This window comes from Platichthys flesus, chromosome 1, assembly GCF_949316205.1.
Source record: "Platichthys flesus chromosome 1, fPlaFle2.1, whole genome shotgun sequence".
Classification (NCBI taxonomy): Eukaryota; Metazoa; Chordata; class Actinopteri; order Pleuronectiformes; family Pleuronectidae; genus Platichthys; species Platichthys flesus.
In genome coordinates this window covers 3,704,479-3,723,628 of record NC_084945.1, presented here as the reverse complement: position 1 = coordinate 3,723,628, position 19,150 = coordinate 3,704,479, and the positions used below count along the sequence as shown (strand labels likewise).

General features: G+C 44.2%; 1 protein-coding gene across 1 annotated transcript in view; it reads left to right on the top strand.

Moving 5' to 3' along the window:
* The first annotated feature begins 4,907 nt into the window (after positions 1–4,907).
* The window catches only part of mapk8ip1b (mitogen-activated protein kinase 8 interacting protein 1b), a 33,222-nt gene continuing 18,979 nt past the window's right edge, over positions 4,908–19,150 (top strand). The window contains exons 1-2 of the mRNA XM_062393004.1: positions 4,908–5,047; positions 12,071–12,182. Coding sequence (XP_062248988.1) covers positions 4,992–5,047; positions 12,071–12,182 — 168 coding nt within the window. The 5' untranslated portion in view covers positions 4,908–4,991. The remainder of the gene's footprint in view (positions 5,048–12,070; positions 12,183–19,150) is intronic.

Here is a 19,150-nt window from a genome sequence, read left to right as displayed (position 1 = left end):
TGGTATAGAAGAGATAATTACTTCATTTATTTAGGTATAAGTTCAATTAATAAATACATTATGAGTTACAGAATCTATAAGATTGAAACAGCAGATAAATGGATGTTTTAGTTGTCTTATAGTCTTTGTTTAGACCTGGAGTTGTCATATCTACCATTTTACACCTTTGTTTTGAATTTCATTTGTTTTAATTGACAAATACGAACTGTGCACTTGTCTGATGAATAGGTTTGTATGAACAATTAATGAAACAGTTCATATTCTGGCCGCAGAAACAAATTACTAGTCAGTTTGGAATCCATGCATTATTCAGACAGCTGGTGGAATTTCAGCTGAACAGTTTCTGCTTTTATCAGTTTTATTTTGGCCCCGATTAAATCCCCTCTTGGTTTTCGAGAAGTTTGAAGATTCACTTCAGGCTCCGGGAAGTTGAGATTGTGAATTTGGCCTAAATAATTCATCAGTAATGAATTGCATGAGAGCAAGATTGATTGCAGAGGTTGAGTAGACGATGAAAACAGTGTCGCAGAGACACAGTGAAGCTTTAACCACGATTCAAATGAACGTGGCTTTATACAAACACACACACAGATAAGAGAGAGAGAGAGAGAGAGAGAGAGAGAGAGACCCTTATAATGGCGCCTGAGGAGAAGCTGTAATTCTTCAGTGGCGTTACAGAGTGTTTGGAGATCAATGATCAATATACAGTGAGACAGCCTCACACACACACACACACACACACACACTCCCCACCAGGCTCAGTTCGTGTCTCACATCCCCCACCCTCCTCCCTCAGATCATCAGAGCGGCTCCAGCAGAGTTTGATTCATGTGACACATAAATATATAAATAAAACCTTAAAAATAAAAAGTGCCTCAGAGTTACACACACACACGTGAAATCATCAGACACAGAAACCGTTTCAGCAGCACAACGAATTAAAGATGCTCTAAATGTAAACTGATCATGACCAACATTCCAAAACATGAAACCATACAACTGGAGCTGTTTAATCAATCATTCATAATTAATGTCAAACCCTTACTTCATGTAATTTACACGTTAAAACATTTAACGTTGATTTAGAAATCGATTGAATGGGTGAGCTGTTTGAAAGGATGAATTTAGAGCATGATGGATTCAGATCAGTGCTCAACACTCCGGCTTGTCTCCCTCATCACAGCTGAACTGTTACTCATTGATGGTTGTAGTCGACCACAGCGAGAGGAAGCCTGATAATCCACTCAGGTTTGGCGCCGGCCCAGAGCGGCCATATGCCGGCTTGATTTCCTCCGTCACCTCCTCCTCCTCCTGCCTGTGGTCAGATCCTCCGTCTCTCTGTGCAAGCTGCTGCTGCTGCTGGAGAACAGACGAGTGTGTGTGGAGATATTCACAGAGTCGAGATGCACGAGCAGCGGATGTGACCCACTTCTGAGGAATCTTAAATCTTCACCGCTCGTCAATGGGGACGTGTCAAGTTGGCGTTTGCAAAGATAGTCCTGTGTTTTTCTTTTAGCAGTTTGAACGTAAGATTTCACAGAACAGAGACCTCTGTTGTATTTTATCGAACAAAGAAATGGATGGATATTTCCTGTGGATATACTCAACCCCTGGCTAATATTTATAACTAATGTTATCTCTAAAACAAGTTCCATGAAATACATAAATACATTGTTCATGCAGATTTGCACAGATTGAAAATGGCGCTCTCAAAAGCCGGTATTTACAGATTTCTAACGGCTCCTAAAGATGTTGTAAAACAAAATTTCACAAGATTTTTTACAATAAGCACTGACTTCAAAATCTTCAGCTTGTATTTACCTTACACTTTTAATTTGGTCTATGTCTCATCGGTTTATATCCTACAGTACACCGAAACAGGCCACCAGGGGGCAGTCCAAATGATTTGGCTTCATCTATACTATAGGATCTTTATCGTCGTCCATCTTCACTGAAAGTTTTTACCAACAGATAACCACAGGCTCAGGAAGTGAACCCTGGACTCTGTTGTGCTTCCGGAAATCTACATAGCATCAATCCAGTCAGAAGATACAAATGCACGGATCAGTAAATAATACAAATAAAAGTATACTGTTTCCATGATCTCATTTCTTTCTCTAAGTCCCTAACTTACCCTGTAATGTTTTTCTTTCATCCGCGTTCACAGGCTGTGGGATGTGACACAGATGAGAGAGGGGGGGGGGCAGAGGGAGGTTAAGGAGATTTTCTGAAGTGTCAGTTTCTCATATCCACCTGTTATTGTTTTTTTTTTATCAGTTTAATTTTATCCTTGGAGGGTAGAAGGAGAGAATGATTTGAATTTCAGCCCCAGTAGAAGCTGACACACTGGACAGTAATGGCTCTGGTTTCTGTCGCCGTCCCCCCCCCCCCCCCCCCCCCCCCCCCCCCCCACACACTGATAATTTACTGCTGTGTGGCTAGATTTTGCTGACAATGCACGTTCCATCTGATGGCACCTCCCCTCTGCTTATACAGTATGCTCTCTCTCTCTCTCTCTCTCTGTCTCACTGTCTCTGTCTCTGTCTCTGTCTCTATCTCTGTCTCTATCTCTGTCTCCGTCTCCCTGTCTCCACTAGAGGGCATCACGCTCTCTCTCTCTCTCCCTCTCTCCCTGTCTCTTTCTCTCTCTGTCTATCAGTCTCTCTCTCTCTGTGTCTCTGTCTCTCTCCCTCTCCCTGTCTCCCTGTCTCTTCCTCTGTCTCTGTCTCTGTCTCTGTCTCTGTATCTGTATCCACTAGAGGGCATCACGCTCTCTCTCTCTCCCTGTCTCTTTCTCTCTCTGTCTATCAGTCTCTCTCGCTCTGTGTCTCTGTCTCTCTCCCTCTCCCTGTCTCCCTGTCTCTTCCTCTGTCTCTGTCTCTGTCTCTGTATCTGTATCCACTAGAGGGCATCACGCTCTCTCTCTCTCCCTGTCTCTTTCTCTCTCTGTCTATCAGTCTCTCTCTCTCTCTGTGTGTCTCTGTCTCTGTGTCTGTTTCTCTCCCTATCCCTGTCTCCCTGTCTCTCTGTCTCTGTCTCTCTCTCTCGCTTGCTCTCCTTGTCTCCACTAGAGGGCATCACCTTCTATTTACATTTTCCTCCTCCAACATGGCGACGGAGGAGGAAAAAGGAGAAGTGTCTGTTAGTCCCAGTGCCCGTTCTTAATGACATCATACCCACACCTGTAGTTTCTTATCAACTCGTAAAAATCCACAAACAATGCCACCATAGTTCATATTTTATCTATATTAAAGTCTTGACTACATTGAATTTCCCTTTTAGCCGTTTGATAAAGGTTTTGTTTTCTATTGCACAGCATTTGAATATTTAGTATGCAGACAGGGGTGTTTCAAGGGATTTTGTGGGCCCCAGGCAAATGGAATGTGGGGGGGCCCTGAACAATTATCTTGGCTGTGGATGAATGTAATCAGCTGTTCTCAGTGGGGCCCTCTCTCAGCCCGGGGCCCCAGTAAATTGCACTTCTATGTGCAGATTCTTTCTTCTCACAAAATTCAGCACAAGTAAACTTGACAAAGGATTTTATGTTAAATTATTGAATGTTGCTGATGGTGCTGTTGATTTTATAAAACTGATTCAGACCAATCACACAATGAGACTGATGGTTTCAGCTCTCTGGTCACAACCTGGTGCCATGAGAAGAACTGGGTTTGTTGTTTTGACCCCCATCAACGTCACACTCTTAAATTGCCTCCACTGATGGGCTGTAAGGGGATTAAACATCACACACAAACACACACACACAATAATGTAACGCTACCTGTACAATCTACACTGGGAAGTCACTGTGTTGAAGTGTGTGAAGCCTGTGTGTGAGCTCCATAGCTCCTGGCCAGGTACCAAGGTCTTGCAATGTCCATCTGGTTGCATGTGGGTGTCTCAGTGTAGAGGAACCTGGATTCAGTGTCTCCATTTAGTTACGTGTTTTAAAGCTGTTGTCATTTCCATCTACACATCCAGCAATGTAATCAACACATTACTGCTGTTTTTAGCTTTTAAATTACATTTTTCCACCCGATGAAAAATGAAAGGACCTTTTAGCTGTACTTTCAGCAGCAGCTCATCGTTCAATGAGTCTGTCTTTCATTTGATGCAGAGAAGGTGCAGTGACAATCAGAACTTGTTTTCTAAAAGTTGTCAAATAAAAACTTAAAAGATGGAGAAATAGCTGTTTTAATATAATAAAACATGTAATATATTTAAAAAAAATTACGTTGTGTATTTCGATTTTTGGTTTGCTCCATTTTTTCCTCTATAGAGGAGGCAGGAGACTGACTACTGCAACCTGCCACCAGGTGGCGATAGATATGCTTTGGCTTCACTTATAAGGGGTTTTCACGTCCTCCATCTTTATGTACTACGATCAAAGACTAGCGCTAAGATTATTCAGATTATTTTGTTTATTCTATTTAATTTTTTAACAAAGAAGCTGGAATTTTCCACTAAAGGGAAGACTGAAGAGAAAGGAGAGATGGACAAATTAGGCTCAATGGTTCTCATGAATAATTGAGCACAGAGAGAGGGAGCGAGGGGGAGAGAGGGGTAGAGAGAGAGAGAGAGAGGAGTGCCCTCCCGTGCTGATGTTTCTCTCGTTGGGCTTCCTGTTGGAGGTTCTGTTGACATCAGCAGTTCCCTGCAGTGGTGCATAGTAACATCTGATGCCTGAGCACAGAGTAAACATCAGAGAGAAAGAGAGGAGTAGGTTATATAACGCTCATCTTAGGCAGATTCAGCTCCTCTGCTTTAAACAATTGCCCCCCCGCTCCATCTTCCTGCCGCTCCTTCAGAAGAGCGGCAGCGGCAGCAGCAGCAGCAGCAGGGCTCTGTATCCATCGACCCGGACAAGCTGCACCCCTCCTCCCTCTCCTCCAGCTCTCTTCCTGCTCACTCCTCCCTCCCTCCCTCCCTCCATCACTTTCTAACCTCCTCCTCCTCCTCTTTTCTCGGCTGTGGATGCCCTCCTCACTTACAGTATGGACTCGGGAGGGGAAGGAGAAGAGGGCTGGATGGAGGACCAGTGGGAGAAATGGTAGGGCATGTCTCGCGTTTCTTCTTCCATCTTCTTTTACCGGCATGCAGCAAACATGGCTGTGTGCCTCTGTGTGTGTGTGTGTGTGTGTGTGTGTGTGTGTGTGACCTTGTGAGTGTGTAACTGCTGACATGTTCTTCCTGCTATGTTTCGTCTCCTTGCACCTCAAGGCTCAGGGACGGCCATGCCCTTGAAGGAGAGTGTGTGTCTTCAGAGGGGGGGGCAGCATGCACATCAGGTGCTGCTGGTTTATGACCAGAGAAACCAGAGGGGCAACATTATGTTGTTGAATGACAGAACCGGTGCTGGAGCAGATGCACTGCACGGATGCATTTGTGTCTTGTGGAGGTTTTGTTGTTTGTCCCGGCTGTATGTGGTGAACCGGATGGGACGGTCCGGATCCGGGTGCTGGTCCTGGTCCTGGTCCTGGTCCTGGTCCTGTCCTTGCAGGAGGACAAAGCTGATGAATGACGGTCAGCGCGCAGCCTTGTGACCTCCAAGTGGGAGAATAACTGTGTGAATCATTGGGGCTAAACAGGTGTGCACACATCTGTGCATGTGTGTGTAAAGTAAGACTGAACCATAACAGCACCACACAGATGCTGGGGACAGGGTAACTCCACCGTCCGGTTTCTGCTGATGCATTAGCCAATATCGCAATAAATCAATTATACAAGTGTTTAGATGGGAATCAGACTCAACATGCATCAATTTAGGTCCATAATAATCTGCCTGTTTGCATTTTCACCACATTATCTAAAAGAAGATGTGTTGTTTTATCTGCCGTCCCCACGACATCAACCCTTTTCACCTTAAACGGCAAGAAAACCATATTCTTGCATAATGTGTCTTCAGGGCCTAATGAGAAAAGAGAAGAACTAATCTTTTCAGTGACAATCTGATGACGAGCCGTCGTGTAAGGATATTTGACCTGGACAAAAACCTGCGGTCAATATGTGCAACCAGGCAGCACTTTGATTCAGCGCTGTCGGCATCAGGGTCAGACCGGGATTCAGATAAAGACTAATGAGGCCCATCAAGGCCCGAGCGTGCAGGGTCATGCCGTCCTTCATTGACGGAGAACAAACAGTCCAGCAGGACGCAGAAAAGGAGTTTAGCCCAAATTCTCAGCGTCCGTCCTGCAGGGCCGCTGCCCTCCTTACGACAGAGAGTCGTCATGTTTCATCTCAGGACAGTTTGGAATCAGGACTTCATCCACCTGTTTCGGTTTTACTTCTGAATTTGTGCAGAAGTGACGAAGGAGCTGAGTCACATGCCTCTTTAAGCCTTTAAATACAGAGTGTAAGTAAGCATTGCACCTTTGGAACACACCGGCCGTGTGAATGCACCTGAGCATGACTTTACATCTCTCAGGGATCACAGAGCGTAATTAAAATCATATTTATGGTTATTAATACTGGAATAGTGGGAGAAAGATCATACAGTCGGAGAATGGGATCAAAATGACTAAATAGCACATGAAATATTAAAATCTCCCTCAGAGAGATGGACTCAAGGCTTAAGATACATTAGGAGTCAAATTCACGAATGAGACTCACATTCATATTTCATGAGAGGTCTGGGGTCTTTAGGGGATTGATTTAAATTCTGTTGATCTGACAACAGTGTCCATTAGAACACTGCATCTTCATTTCACCAGGAAGCTGTTAAAATAGTTGCGTTAGTTGCGTTATTCACAGCATGCAAGTGTATTTTTATCACTTGTAAAAATAGAAAACTGTACATTGGTGGTTTTCACATTTGAGCCACAACAACAGCTGACAACAGCAATGTCCTCTTCCTCATTAGAGGCTGGTTTGCATCCAGCAGGTTCTTGGAGGTTTTCCACTCTTTCTGTTTATGTGTGTGTGTGTGTGTGTTGGTTTTGAAAAGGTCACCACCGACATGACAAATGAAAAGACGAGTGTGATATTTAACCCAAATGGATTTTCCTGAAACCTTAAAGGCCTGAATAATGAAAAATGCATTTGCCCAGTTGTAATCTTGTGTAATTTTGATAATGGTTAATTTATCTCTTCATCTACATGTAAAAAGAAGAACAATATTTTAGTAATTTACATAAAAAGCTCAGACATTTAACTTCCTCATTACTCAGTTACTCATTTTTTGCATCTTGAAACTTTACCTCCGTCCAGTGAATATAAAACCCACCAGCTCTTGGTCCGTTTGCCTGAGCTGTGGAATTCATCTGCTGGATCTGGAGGTGTAGGCGATGGGGGGGTGAGTCGGCCGCGTGGGAGGTTGAATCTGTAAATATAGTAATAGCTGATGTGCAGGATCAGTTCTGACAGGAGATGTGTGAGCAGTGGACACAGAGGCCACAGCACAGAACACAAACGCCCAAACATCTGCTCCTGCTGACGTCGGATCTGCTGCACCAAGAACATCACATCTCCTGAAGAGGGGCTAGAGCCAGGCCCGTTCAAAGTCTCCTCTTGAACCTATTTCCAACAGATTCGATCACTCTCCACATTTTCCCCAACAGGTTGTATGGTTTCACATCTTTCAGCGGTTTCCTTCAGGTGGTCGGATTGCTTCTCTGGATCCCCTGAGGTAATCGAGTGTGACAGTGAGGATGTCGGCGTCAGCTCCTCGTTACTACGCTCGCAGATTTGCTGCGTCTCACTTTCAGCGATGATGACACTGTAGCTGCTTCACGAGCGTCTCTGAACCCGAGCAGTCTGCTGCGTCAGCACACACTGATCACCGAGGGGGTTGTGAGAGAGAGGCTTGTACTATGTAGTTCAGGAGCATAATCCCAGAGAGGATGTGGATGTAGGCCTCTGGATTTTATTTAAAGATTTAGATTATTGAGATGACTATGTATTGTTTGTTGGAATCTCTGGGGTCAGGTGTCTCATTCTCACATTTCCTGTCCATATCTTTATTGTCCCCTTCCAGAGTTAAAGGCCTAATTTGTTAGGATTATTAGTTTCCAGGTGCTATGGACGCTGCTGTCGAGCTCAGCTGATCCAGTCGCTCTGCTTTTTGTTTTCCTCCAGCGAGCTCAGTTGCTCTGTTGCTCTCCTGCTCTGCTGCTCAGCTGCTCTGTCAAGATTATCATCACCATAAATTAGAAAGCTGATTTTATCTTTATGGGCTTCTTGATGAATCGTTTGGTCCATTAGAATGTCAGAATGTCAATAGTCCACCCGTTCATTATCTATATCACTTATTCTTTGAGGGTCATGGGGGGTGGGGGGGGGGGCGGTCTTGAACCGATAACAGCTGACACAAGAGAACCATTCACCCTCACATTCACAATGTCATCAGTGAAGAATCAAATCATCCACGGTGACATTTTCGAATTTCTTGTTTTACTTGAGCGGTTGCCGAACATCTTCAGTTCACCATCAGGTAAACAAGGATGAAACAAATATACAGATTTAAAATGTGGAAAGTTGTGGATATTTTCTTTCTTACACGTAATGACAAACTTTGAACTGATGATCTGAATCACTGGGGAATTTCTTTCTCTCTGCAGTTGAGTGTTTGCTTATTGTGGGAACTGTTGTGTTAGGTCTCGACATTGAAGTGCCTTGAATGCATAGTGTATATGGCAATTTGTTTATATACAAATTAACTTAGATTTTTGTAGAAATTAATTTATTACTAGCCTAATTGTTGCTGCTTATAACGTGAATGAGCGACAAAGCAGTATTCCAATTTCAATATTTCAAATTCCCTGAGACGCTTTTTAAACACAACTCTGAGTGGTGTTGGTGGGGGGGGGGCTGGTGTATTGCTGGAGTTTGCTGTTAGGCCTTAACGACGCTGTCAGGGATAAAATATCTCCTCAAAACAACTGCTCAGCTTCTACAGATCTCGGAGATCAAGGAGTCCTCTTATCTTTTAGAGAACAAAATATCCCCAACGAACTGTGCAACAGGAGGTTTTCACGTCGTGTCTGTGATGGGACCGTGCAGCCGGTTTGATCGTCCATGGTGCTCAACCCTGTGATGTCTGAGCCTCGATGTGTGACAGTGTAATTTGCTCTGTAACATCCACTCTGTTGGTTTCCTCCAGTGTCCACATCCCTCTTTACCCTCAACTCACTGCAGCAGAGAGGTCACCCTGTCCAGTCCTGCTGGTTTATCTCCCAGCACTTAATTCCCCTCCTCCCTCCTACCATTCCCTTTTTGTCCTTATGACTCTCTCCATCCTCTCCCTGTCCAGCGCCTCTTTCCTCAGGGTTTGATCTACCGTCACGACATCACCTCTTTGTTCGTCCTCTCAGCTCTCCCTTCCTCTCTCTCTCTCTCTCTCTCTCTCTCTCTCTCTCTCTCTCTCTCTCTCTCTGTCCTCGTGAAGTTACGGGTCAAAATCCTGCAATTCACGGGCAAACGTAACGTGACATATTTAAGGCTGATTGGCTCTGATCCTCCTCCTCCTCCCCCCCCCCCCCCCCCCCCCCCCCCGTCCTCCTCCTTTCTGCTCCTTCCTGTAAGTGAGGCTGATAATGGCTGGGGGGGGGGGGGGGTGGACACCGAGGAGGATATTGATTTTGTTCCTTTCCAACGCAGCTGTCTGCGCTAAAACAGATTATATAAGTAGTGAACTGATGAGTGCACAGTTCCTGAGTTTCTAAATCAGAGCAGGTTCCCCTGAGCGACGCCCGGGTCGGGACAGGTGGAAGCTGGGACGGCCCCTGAAACCACAGGTTGTGAGTGGAGCAGGGTTACTGGGAAACACTAGCAGAGCTGGAGATTTATGAATAAATATATATTTAACAGTATTTTCTTAACTATAATTAAATCTTTTTAGATGGAAAATAATTGAGAATGCCTCAGCTATTTATAGTTACTAGTCCAGTGCTATTTGTTGGCCTGTGGTGTTTGTGGTTGCAGCTCTCTGTCTGCAGCTGATAAAGGGGGGGGGGGGGGGGTAGGCTGTTGCACTGCTGTTTGCTTGTTTACTCAAAGTTGGAAAGTGAAGCTCGACCCTGTTTACAGAACCTTGAAATGGAAATTCAGTTTTTCTCGCCCATTGTCGTGATTGAATATTTGATCAATGACCCGAACAGAGCACTGTTCACCTTGTTTATTAAAAACACACACACACACACACACACACACACACACGCTGTAGTTAGCCTCTTGTGGGTTGTTGTGGTTCTCCAGCTGCACGTGGAGCCCATGAGTCTCAGGGCTCTCACCCACCTGCTGATTCTGACAGATTCTTAGTCGATGGAGATGTAGATCAGAGCGAGAGGGAAGATCGGTCTTTACATTTATCTGGTGGACTCGAGCACAGATCGTTTTACCATAGATCTGCACAGGTCAATTAAATTAAAGCATCTAAAGAATGAAGAATAAGACAATACATGACTCCCTCTCTGTTCTTTCCCTTCACCCAGACACTGTTAAATCTGATTTTTCAACCTTGCTTCTCAACTGTTCATTGTTCCCCATTAATGAATGAAAGTGGATGGTTGTATTCCACTGGCTGGTTCTGTTAATGTCTCATGAGATGAACAGTATATCCTCATCAGGGATTCTTCATTCTCTCCCCACAGTTTGCAGTCTTCATTCTCTCTCTTCATCCTCCTTGTCTTTCATTTCTCTCTCTTCCCCTCCATCCATCATCCGCCTCCTTCAGGGCCTCATTATGGAGCGAAAAACAGATGCTTCTTCTCGGGCTATTTAACTCCTGCCGCTGACACGTGATGGCTGAAGACGGTCGCAGCTGCGTGTACAGGAGACAGCTGCAGTGTCTCTGTGGTCAGAAAGGATATTAGCATCGTGCAGCTCGTGGCTCTCCGGGTTCACCGGCTCGCTGCTCCTTGTGATCACCGTCCTCTTCTCTTTCCTACCGCTAATAACAATTACCTGCCCTGTCTCTGTGTGCCGTGCCCAGGAGGCTGCTGGGTAAAGGGGTAACAGACGGACATAATTACAGATGGGCAAAACTGACGCATTGTTTACTGGCAGCTAATTGAATCATCCTGCTCCGGCAGAAGGACGTTTCCCTGCCTGGATCTGGAGTGATGGCCTGGTTCGCTGCAGGAGAGCTTAAGACCTTCTGCTCTCCCCTGTAAAATAAAAGTGTTTCTAACTGGTCCTTTTTGTTTTTAATGTACATGGACATTTTGGAAATCCAGTAAACTCTATCAGCACTGCTGCACTAGGTCCATGTGCTTGTACAGAAGTGATGGATAGGATGAAGCTTTACAAGGAGCAAAACATTTGGCAATGATTCCTAAGATGTCCTTGATATTTTATAGTTTAAACATAGACTTATATAACTTATCAACTATAAATAAAAAGCTTTTAAATATAACCAAATCAATTAAATCCATTTATTTTCTGTAATGTTTAGAACCTTGTGTCCTCACAGGATGTGGAAGATTATTTTAAAACTGTGACTCTTTGGAAAAGCAACTCCTGATCTACTTTTAGTCAGGATTAGTTCTGAGATGATTCCAGCTACACAACCCTCAGACTGAGCTGTCGCCTGCGATCCATGTTTCCCCTCCACTCTGTTATCAGTATGATTCAGTGTCCTCTTCACTGTGGGTGTGCAGCTTTATCCACATGGCTGCTGAAGCGTAACCAGCAGCCACAGGGACAGTGTGCATCCCACCACCACCCCAGTGTCTGGTGCTTTCACTGACCAGGCCTGTTTATGATGGGAATGTGCTGCCAGGGCCGGTTTCTGTGATGCTCTGTGGGAAGTCGAAGGGAATCTTGAAAACCTCTCCTTTTTTGAGAAGAAAGATATTCACAGAAATACATTATGGTATATAAGTGATTTTTAAAATAAAGATTTTGTCAGAACTGAGGAAGCTAAAATGGCAAATGACTAGAAATCAAACATACATCATAAGTTTCATGTTGACAGTTGTGACCAGAGCTTGTGACCCATATTCATGTGTCCTCGGATTTGGGCTCAGCATTTTCATCCGGTTAAATTCGGTCAACAAGAGATTTTGAGATGTTCTGAGGCTGCGGATGAGTGATGAAGGATTAACTTAGATTCTTTTTTTTTTGTGTGTCTGACCAGGTTGACCCACGACATCAGCCTGGATGAGTTCGAAGATGACGACCTGTCGGAGATCACAGAGATCACAGACGAGCGCGGGCTGAGCCTCAACTGCAACGGCCCCGACATGAAGGTGAGCTACCCCCCCCCCCCCCCCCCCACACACACACACACACAGAGCTGTGACGTTCTATTCTAACAAGGAAGTTGTTAATTTACTGAGAGCCTTTATCTTAGGGGTCATCTCTCCTAAGGTCCCAACAATGAAGCCAAATTGTCTTGATCGCCCCCTGGTGTGTCCCTTTAGTACAGGCCATGAACCCCTCCTCCTCCATGTTACTGGATGGGAAATGAACCAAGTTAAAATGTCAACACACGTCAAATACACAAGATGGTTTCTGTCTCATCACAAGGATACATGACATGTGAGGAAGTGGAGAGGCATTTTTGAATCTTTATACAACGTCTATGTCTAAAGATGAAAAATTAAATATACAAAATATAATATTGGACTAAAAGTATATTTGACACATGGAAGTGGATGAAAGTCCCTTTAGATATTTAAAAAAATAACCTTATAAAATACTGTATTACAGAGGCCTGGCATTAAAAACAAAAAGAATACACAAACATCCATTCATAATTCACATGCTCCGGTGACGCCGTGTACACGTCTGCGCTCGGCGAGGGGTCGGCCTCTCTTCTCTGTGGCGTGTTGTCCTGAGCAGCTGCTGCATCCAGCTTCCTGCCGGCCGAGGGCGGAGGCCAGAGGCAGAGGGGCCCGACAGACGCTCTATAAAAACCTAGAGTCTGACTGCATATGATTGTCGTGCTGCATCCTGGGAGTGTGTGTGGATGATTTACTCGGAGCTGTTTACATTTTTCATTGTCGAAATGGAGAGTTGTGTTGTGTTTGTGTAGGTTTTGAGCAGCACGGGCTCAATCTGCACTACACTGGTGTCCTCAAGTGTGAATGCCACAGTAACCAGCAGGTCATTATCTGGAACTGGAGCGAATGGGGAAGATGCAGCCGTGAGAGAGCGAGAGAGCGAGGGATGTGGAGATGCACAGGGGGGAGAGAGTGAGCCAGAGGTAGATTTGTCATTCTGTCAGATCTCTCCGTCTCCATCTTAAACCTTCTTCACCTCCTCCATTCATCTTTCCTACCGTAACCAGGGCAACAGGAGGGTCTCTGGGCTTCTGTCTGTTTCTTGCACGAGAAGACGAGAGATTTCCTTTCCACCGTGACTCGTGTTTGTCTGTTCCAGTGACTCTGATTTGAAATATGGGAAACTTGCTGCAATGCTACGTAGTTGCTGGGATATTTTTAGATTTAAAAGCCTTTCTTCTTTTTTTTTTCTCTGTGTGCTTTTTCTTGGCCTTTCACCCAGGGAACTAATTATGGCCCAGGTTATTGAACGGGAAAGCTTTCTGCTGGAGGTGTGTGTGTTCACATGTACTATCTGTTTTTGTGTGTACGCACGTGCGTGCACCAATGACTCATCCTCTCCCAGAGAGCACAATCCAAATCGGCTCATACTGGCAAATTTGCAACTGCAACAACAACAAACCCGTATGTGTTACCGTCTTGTTTACTCAGGATGAGCCACACAGTTGTGTTTGTTTGGTTTCTGCACATGTGGAGAGGTAACAGAAGGTTTCAGTTAAGGATTGTTTGCTGTGAAGGGGAAGAGCAGGCTCTGCTGGTTGGTCTCAATAATGTTTCAGGCTCTTGTCACATTCGACAGTTTGCCAAACTATAATTTTGAAGGCAGCAATCGGCATTCAAAGTATTTAACATGAACTAATTGTGGAACTGATCATAAGGTTGTGGGGAACACACAAAAAAGTCCTAGAAAGAGATATAACCCCATAAACACTTGGACCAGGATTCCAGAAAGAGAAAAAACATCATCAGTGAAAGATGAGCATCATGTCTCCTTAGGTTGTGTAATTTGGCTTCTGTGGTGTGTTAATATAATAAAGACAACATGTGTAACGATGTTCTGTAAAGCCGCTGAGCTGAAACAAATCCCATAATGCTCTCAATGACCTTGAGGACTGTTTGTTTTATTAACGATTAATCTGCAGCAGACGGACGAGGCTGCCATCAGAGGCAAAGCCAGAAAACCCACAACAAATGACATCACTGCATTTCTATCTATTTTTAAATCGCTGCTTATTTCATTCATTCACACAAAACTGTAAGATGACTCAGCAGTTCCAGATTCGGAGACAGAATCAGAAAAATGAACTTTCCTGATAGCAGCATCGGCGAATCATTACTTTTTAAAAGTTTACTTTCCCCCGATGCAAAGCTTGTTGCACTCAGGTCGTTCAGACTCGGAGGAGCGAGGTGAGGAGCAGTGACTGAATCAGACGTTCCCTCTCAGCTGTCACCACGTCACCTTCTCTCCCTCACCCTAACCCCCATCATTCTATTTCAAAGTGCACATTGTCCGATGGAGGCCCGGCCTGTTAAAAGATGCATGCGGAGGCTGGTGCAGCTGCAGGACGTTTGGGGATGAAAGTGGAGATGGACCCCGGACACGTCACGTAGAATCCCCCTCACTGATGTGTGCACCCGCAGAGCGGTGACCTCATCAGTGAGCTCATCATCATCCCAGGGCGTGGGGGGGGGGGGCTTCGGGATGGATTTGGGCTCATAAATAATGGAGGGTCCCACGGAGGGAGCATCACACACCACAGACGGGCGTGGTGTCTCCCTCTGCAGGGGGGAGGGATGGGGGTTGTGGCCGAGCTCACCCTCTTGATAGACATGAGTGGAGGACGTCTTTCATAAGGAGCACCTATCGTCCAGAGAAGAAAATCCCTGCTGCTCAAAGACAGAGGAACTGTCATCTCAGGAGGTGGTAGAAGTGAATCCATATTTTTACCAAAGTTGTTAAGACTGAAAAAGACATCACTGGATGTTTGAGGTAGAAACACGAACATGAACGTGACAAAGACATTGATTTTCTTCCAAATTGAATTTCATGGCTGATCTCATGAAGAATTAATGTCTCATTCTGGACTTGAGCTGCTTCACATAAAGACATTCACTGATCCTCAGAGACATGAAATGACAACGTGCATTACCACAACCTGTGTGTGTGTGTGTGTGTGTGCGTGTGTGTGTGTGTGTGTCAGAGTGGAGTGCTTCTGTGCACATGTGCAGGGCTGAATGGATTAGATTAGCAGCCATTTGTTTTGTGTGGGTGGCTGGAAAAGTCATGTGTCAGGGTGGGGTCGGATAGAACAGGCAATTACATTGAAGTGACTCTAGAACACACAAATCACAGAAAACAACACAATGCACACACACACACACAAACACGCGATCACATGTAGATATATCATACAAAGAGACTATTCAGGGTGTTTGTTATTCTGTCTTTATCTCAATGCTTTGGACAAAGAGACATCATGTAATTAATATCAATAACAACACTTTTGATGCAATGTGACACAAAGGGTTATATGGAATAAAAGCAATAAAAACTATAAAAACAATAAAAACAATAAAAACAATAAAAAACAAACCTCAATCCAGCGTCTATCATTTAAGTTTCTTTGAGTCATTTAGACCTGAGACTTGTAGGAAGAGTTGGAATCTGAAATGCAAATAAAAGGCCTGAGGAAATGAATGCCAGCTTAACAGTCATGCCGTCATGTTTAAAATTCAAATACAGAAAAATCCTTTAGATATCCAATTTGTTTTGAATTATTTATACGGGCGATCAACTTCAGGGCCTCGATTACACCGTCTAGAATCGTTACGATCGATAGAGATGATTGATTCAAAGCTCTTTAGTGACAGGGCTACTACCAGCAGGGTTTAGTTACCCAGAGAGAGAGAGAGAGAGAGGGAGAGCCTAGGGAGGGAGGTGTGAGAGGGAGAGGGAGAGGGAGAAAGAGAGGGAGAGAGAAAGTGAGAGAGAGTGAGTGAGGGAGAGAGCCAAGGGAGGGAGGTGTGAGAGAGAGAGGGAGAGGGAGAGGGAGAAAGAGAGGGAGAGAGAAAGTGAGAGAGAGTGAGTGAGAGAGAGAGCCAAGGGACACAGAGAGAGAGCGAGAGAGAGAGAGAGAGAGAGAGCCAAGGGACACAGAGAGAGAGAGAGGGGGGGGGGGGGGGTCCACAAAAAACTCTCGAAAGAGGAGAGGGAGGGCTATTTCCATGGCAACAGTGTTTCTCTCACCTACTGCATGTGTAGGTGCTGAAAATACACACACACACACACACACATACACACTGCCCCCATGGATACTGCTCACGTCATCTCTTCCACATGGTAACAGCGGAGAGGAACCTGCTCACAGGATGTTTAATCATATTCAGCTGTTTGCTCATAATCATAGAGACACCAGCACTGGGTCGACTGGGACTGATCAGCAGAATCAGCTGGAACCACTGGTGACATGCTCTGTCCTGGTCTGTGTGGATTCATTCCCAGTTAAAATACTGGTAACAATTCAGGCAGCAGAAGATGTGGAACAAGTCAATATCATCACGTTGTGTAAGAAGACAATAACATATGTAGCTGATAGGGACTGACTTTATAGATTGAAGTCTTTTTCACACACATCCTTTATCTGTCCATTATAATAGAGGGTTTATCAAAGCTTTGATAAATGCTCCCTGAAACCAGTTCGAGCTGGAAAACCAAAACACAACAAGCCGAAATGGGTAAACGAGCCTGTGGAGCGGAGTGTAGTTTGCCACATTACAGATGTGATAACGTTTTCTATAATAACAAAATGTTGGCACTGAATATTATGTTTTAAAACGTGTTCCAATATTGTCTGTCAAGGAATCTGATGTCACATCTGTGGCCATTCATTTACACCAGATGTGAGGACTTTTCTCTAAATGTGTTTATTTGTTATCTGTTTTAATTATATTCTTATTTTCTGACCCCATGTTTTGAGTGATTTTCATTTTTCTTGTGTTGTTGTTGTGGTCTACGTGTTGCCTGTGTGATTCCCTGTCTCCGGCTGCTCTGATTGGTCGAGAGAGACAAGCGTCACTGCAGCTTCCCCTCAGCCTCCTCATCCTCACCGAGTCTCCTAGCAACAAGGGCCAGGCTCTCTTAAAAGGGGCCAGTTAAAAAATGTCTGTATGAGCAGATATTGATCTTCAGCAGGTGTGAAGTTAAATGGAAGAAGAGACTGGAACAGAAACAGATATGATCCGGCTGAGCTGAAAATATATGAGCAGGAGGAAAGAAGTGTGAGCGGACATCAGAAAACAGAGGGAGTTATGGGTGATGATGGATGGAGGAAAGGTTGGATCATTGAAGGATGGATGGATGGATGGATAGTGGGTTGAATATAAGATGTTGATGCACTACTTGTGAGTCGCTTTGGATAAAAGCCTTGGCCCAATGACATGTAATGTAAAGAGATGGACTGATAAATGGTGAATGGACAGATCCTTCCGAGATAGATGGATTGACAGATATATAACTGATTGATGGTTTGATTAATGAGAGCGATAAATGGATGGATGGATCATTGAGAGATGGGGGGAGGTAAACAGGTGGACAAATGGATGGATGGATTTATGAATGGATGGGCAGATGGATGGATGGATGGATGGATGAATTCGTAATTGAATGGATAGATGGATGGATGGATGGATTCTTAAATGAATGGATGGATGGATGGATGGATGGATGGATGGATGGATTCGTAAATTAATGGATAGATGGATGGAGCTAAAAACAGGTGGACAGATGGATGGATGGATTTATGAATGGATGGACAGATGGATGGATGGATTTGTAAATGAATGGATGGATGGATGGATGGATGGATTTGTAAATTAATGGATGGATGGATGGATTCGTAAATGAATGGATAGATGGATGGAGCTAAAAACAGGTGGACAGATGGATGGATGGATTTATGAATGGATGGACAGATGGATGGATGGATTTGTAAATGAATGGATAGATGGATGGATGGATGGATGGATGGATGGATTCGTAAATGAATGGATAGATGGATGGAGCTAGAAACAGGTGGACAGATGGATTTGATCAAAAGCTATCAGAGTTTGCTTTAAATAGCTTGAACTAAAACTATCCAGAAAATTATTGACGTTCATATCCTTCATTTCTAGAGACGGTTTCTCTGCTGCATAGATTTACCCTCAACATATGTCATGTGATGTCTCTTGACGTTAGCAGACATCACAGTCAGCCTGAAACCAATGTTGAATAAAACCTACATTTGGGAAAACATTTGAAAAGAATACAAGCCTTTTTTTTATTGGTATTAAATCCAAAAATACAAAAGGGACTGATACGACACAACCCTTCTCACACACACACACACACACACACACACACAATCCTCTTTTCTTTCTTCAGACAGAGATAGAGAGAGACTTTCAAATATCGGTGATTGGCGTCTTGCTGCATACAAATGTGCTTGAAGGCAACACTTAGCCGGTGGGGTCGGATTAACCTCTATTCCATTCACCCTCCTGTGAGTTCGCTTGCACCATCTGCAGCAGCACACACACACACAAACACACACACACACACACACACACACACACACACACACACACACACACACACACACATGCTAATACCCACTCTGCTACTTTCACAGAGAAAACACATGTAATTATCTTCATAACGCAGTCGTTGGCTAATGCACAGCCAACCTGGAGGCGTGTGCATGTTGAAGTAAACACAACGTAAGGTTTATACTTCAAGGTTTTGTTCCTAAAGGGGAAACAGTTATGTGATTGATTTGAAAATGTGGGTCAATTTCAAAAGGAGTCTTGTTGAACTCTCGGTGATTCTATCCCCTGAAATAGTCCAGACTGTGGCGAATGTGGTTATCATGGCGGCTGAGTGTTTACACAATGGGGAGACAGACCCTGGATCTGCTCTTAAAGGAGCACGCTGTTTCAATTTTTACCTTTTTTTCCTGACATAACATTTCAGGTATAAATGCTTTTTGAACGCAGGTACATCTGCTAAAAAAAATGTTGATTGAATCTTTTCCCATTGCCTGTAAAGGAGTTTGCCTTTCTAATTCATTTCCCAACTATCTGACTCATTTGTAAGAACAGGGTGATACATGATC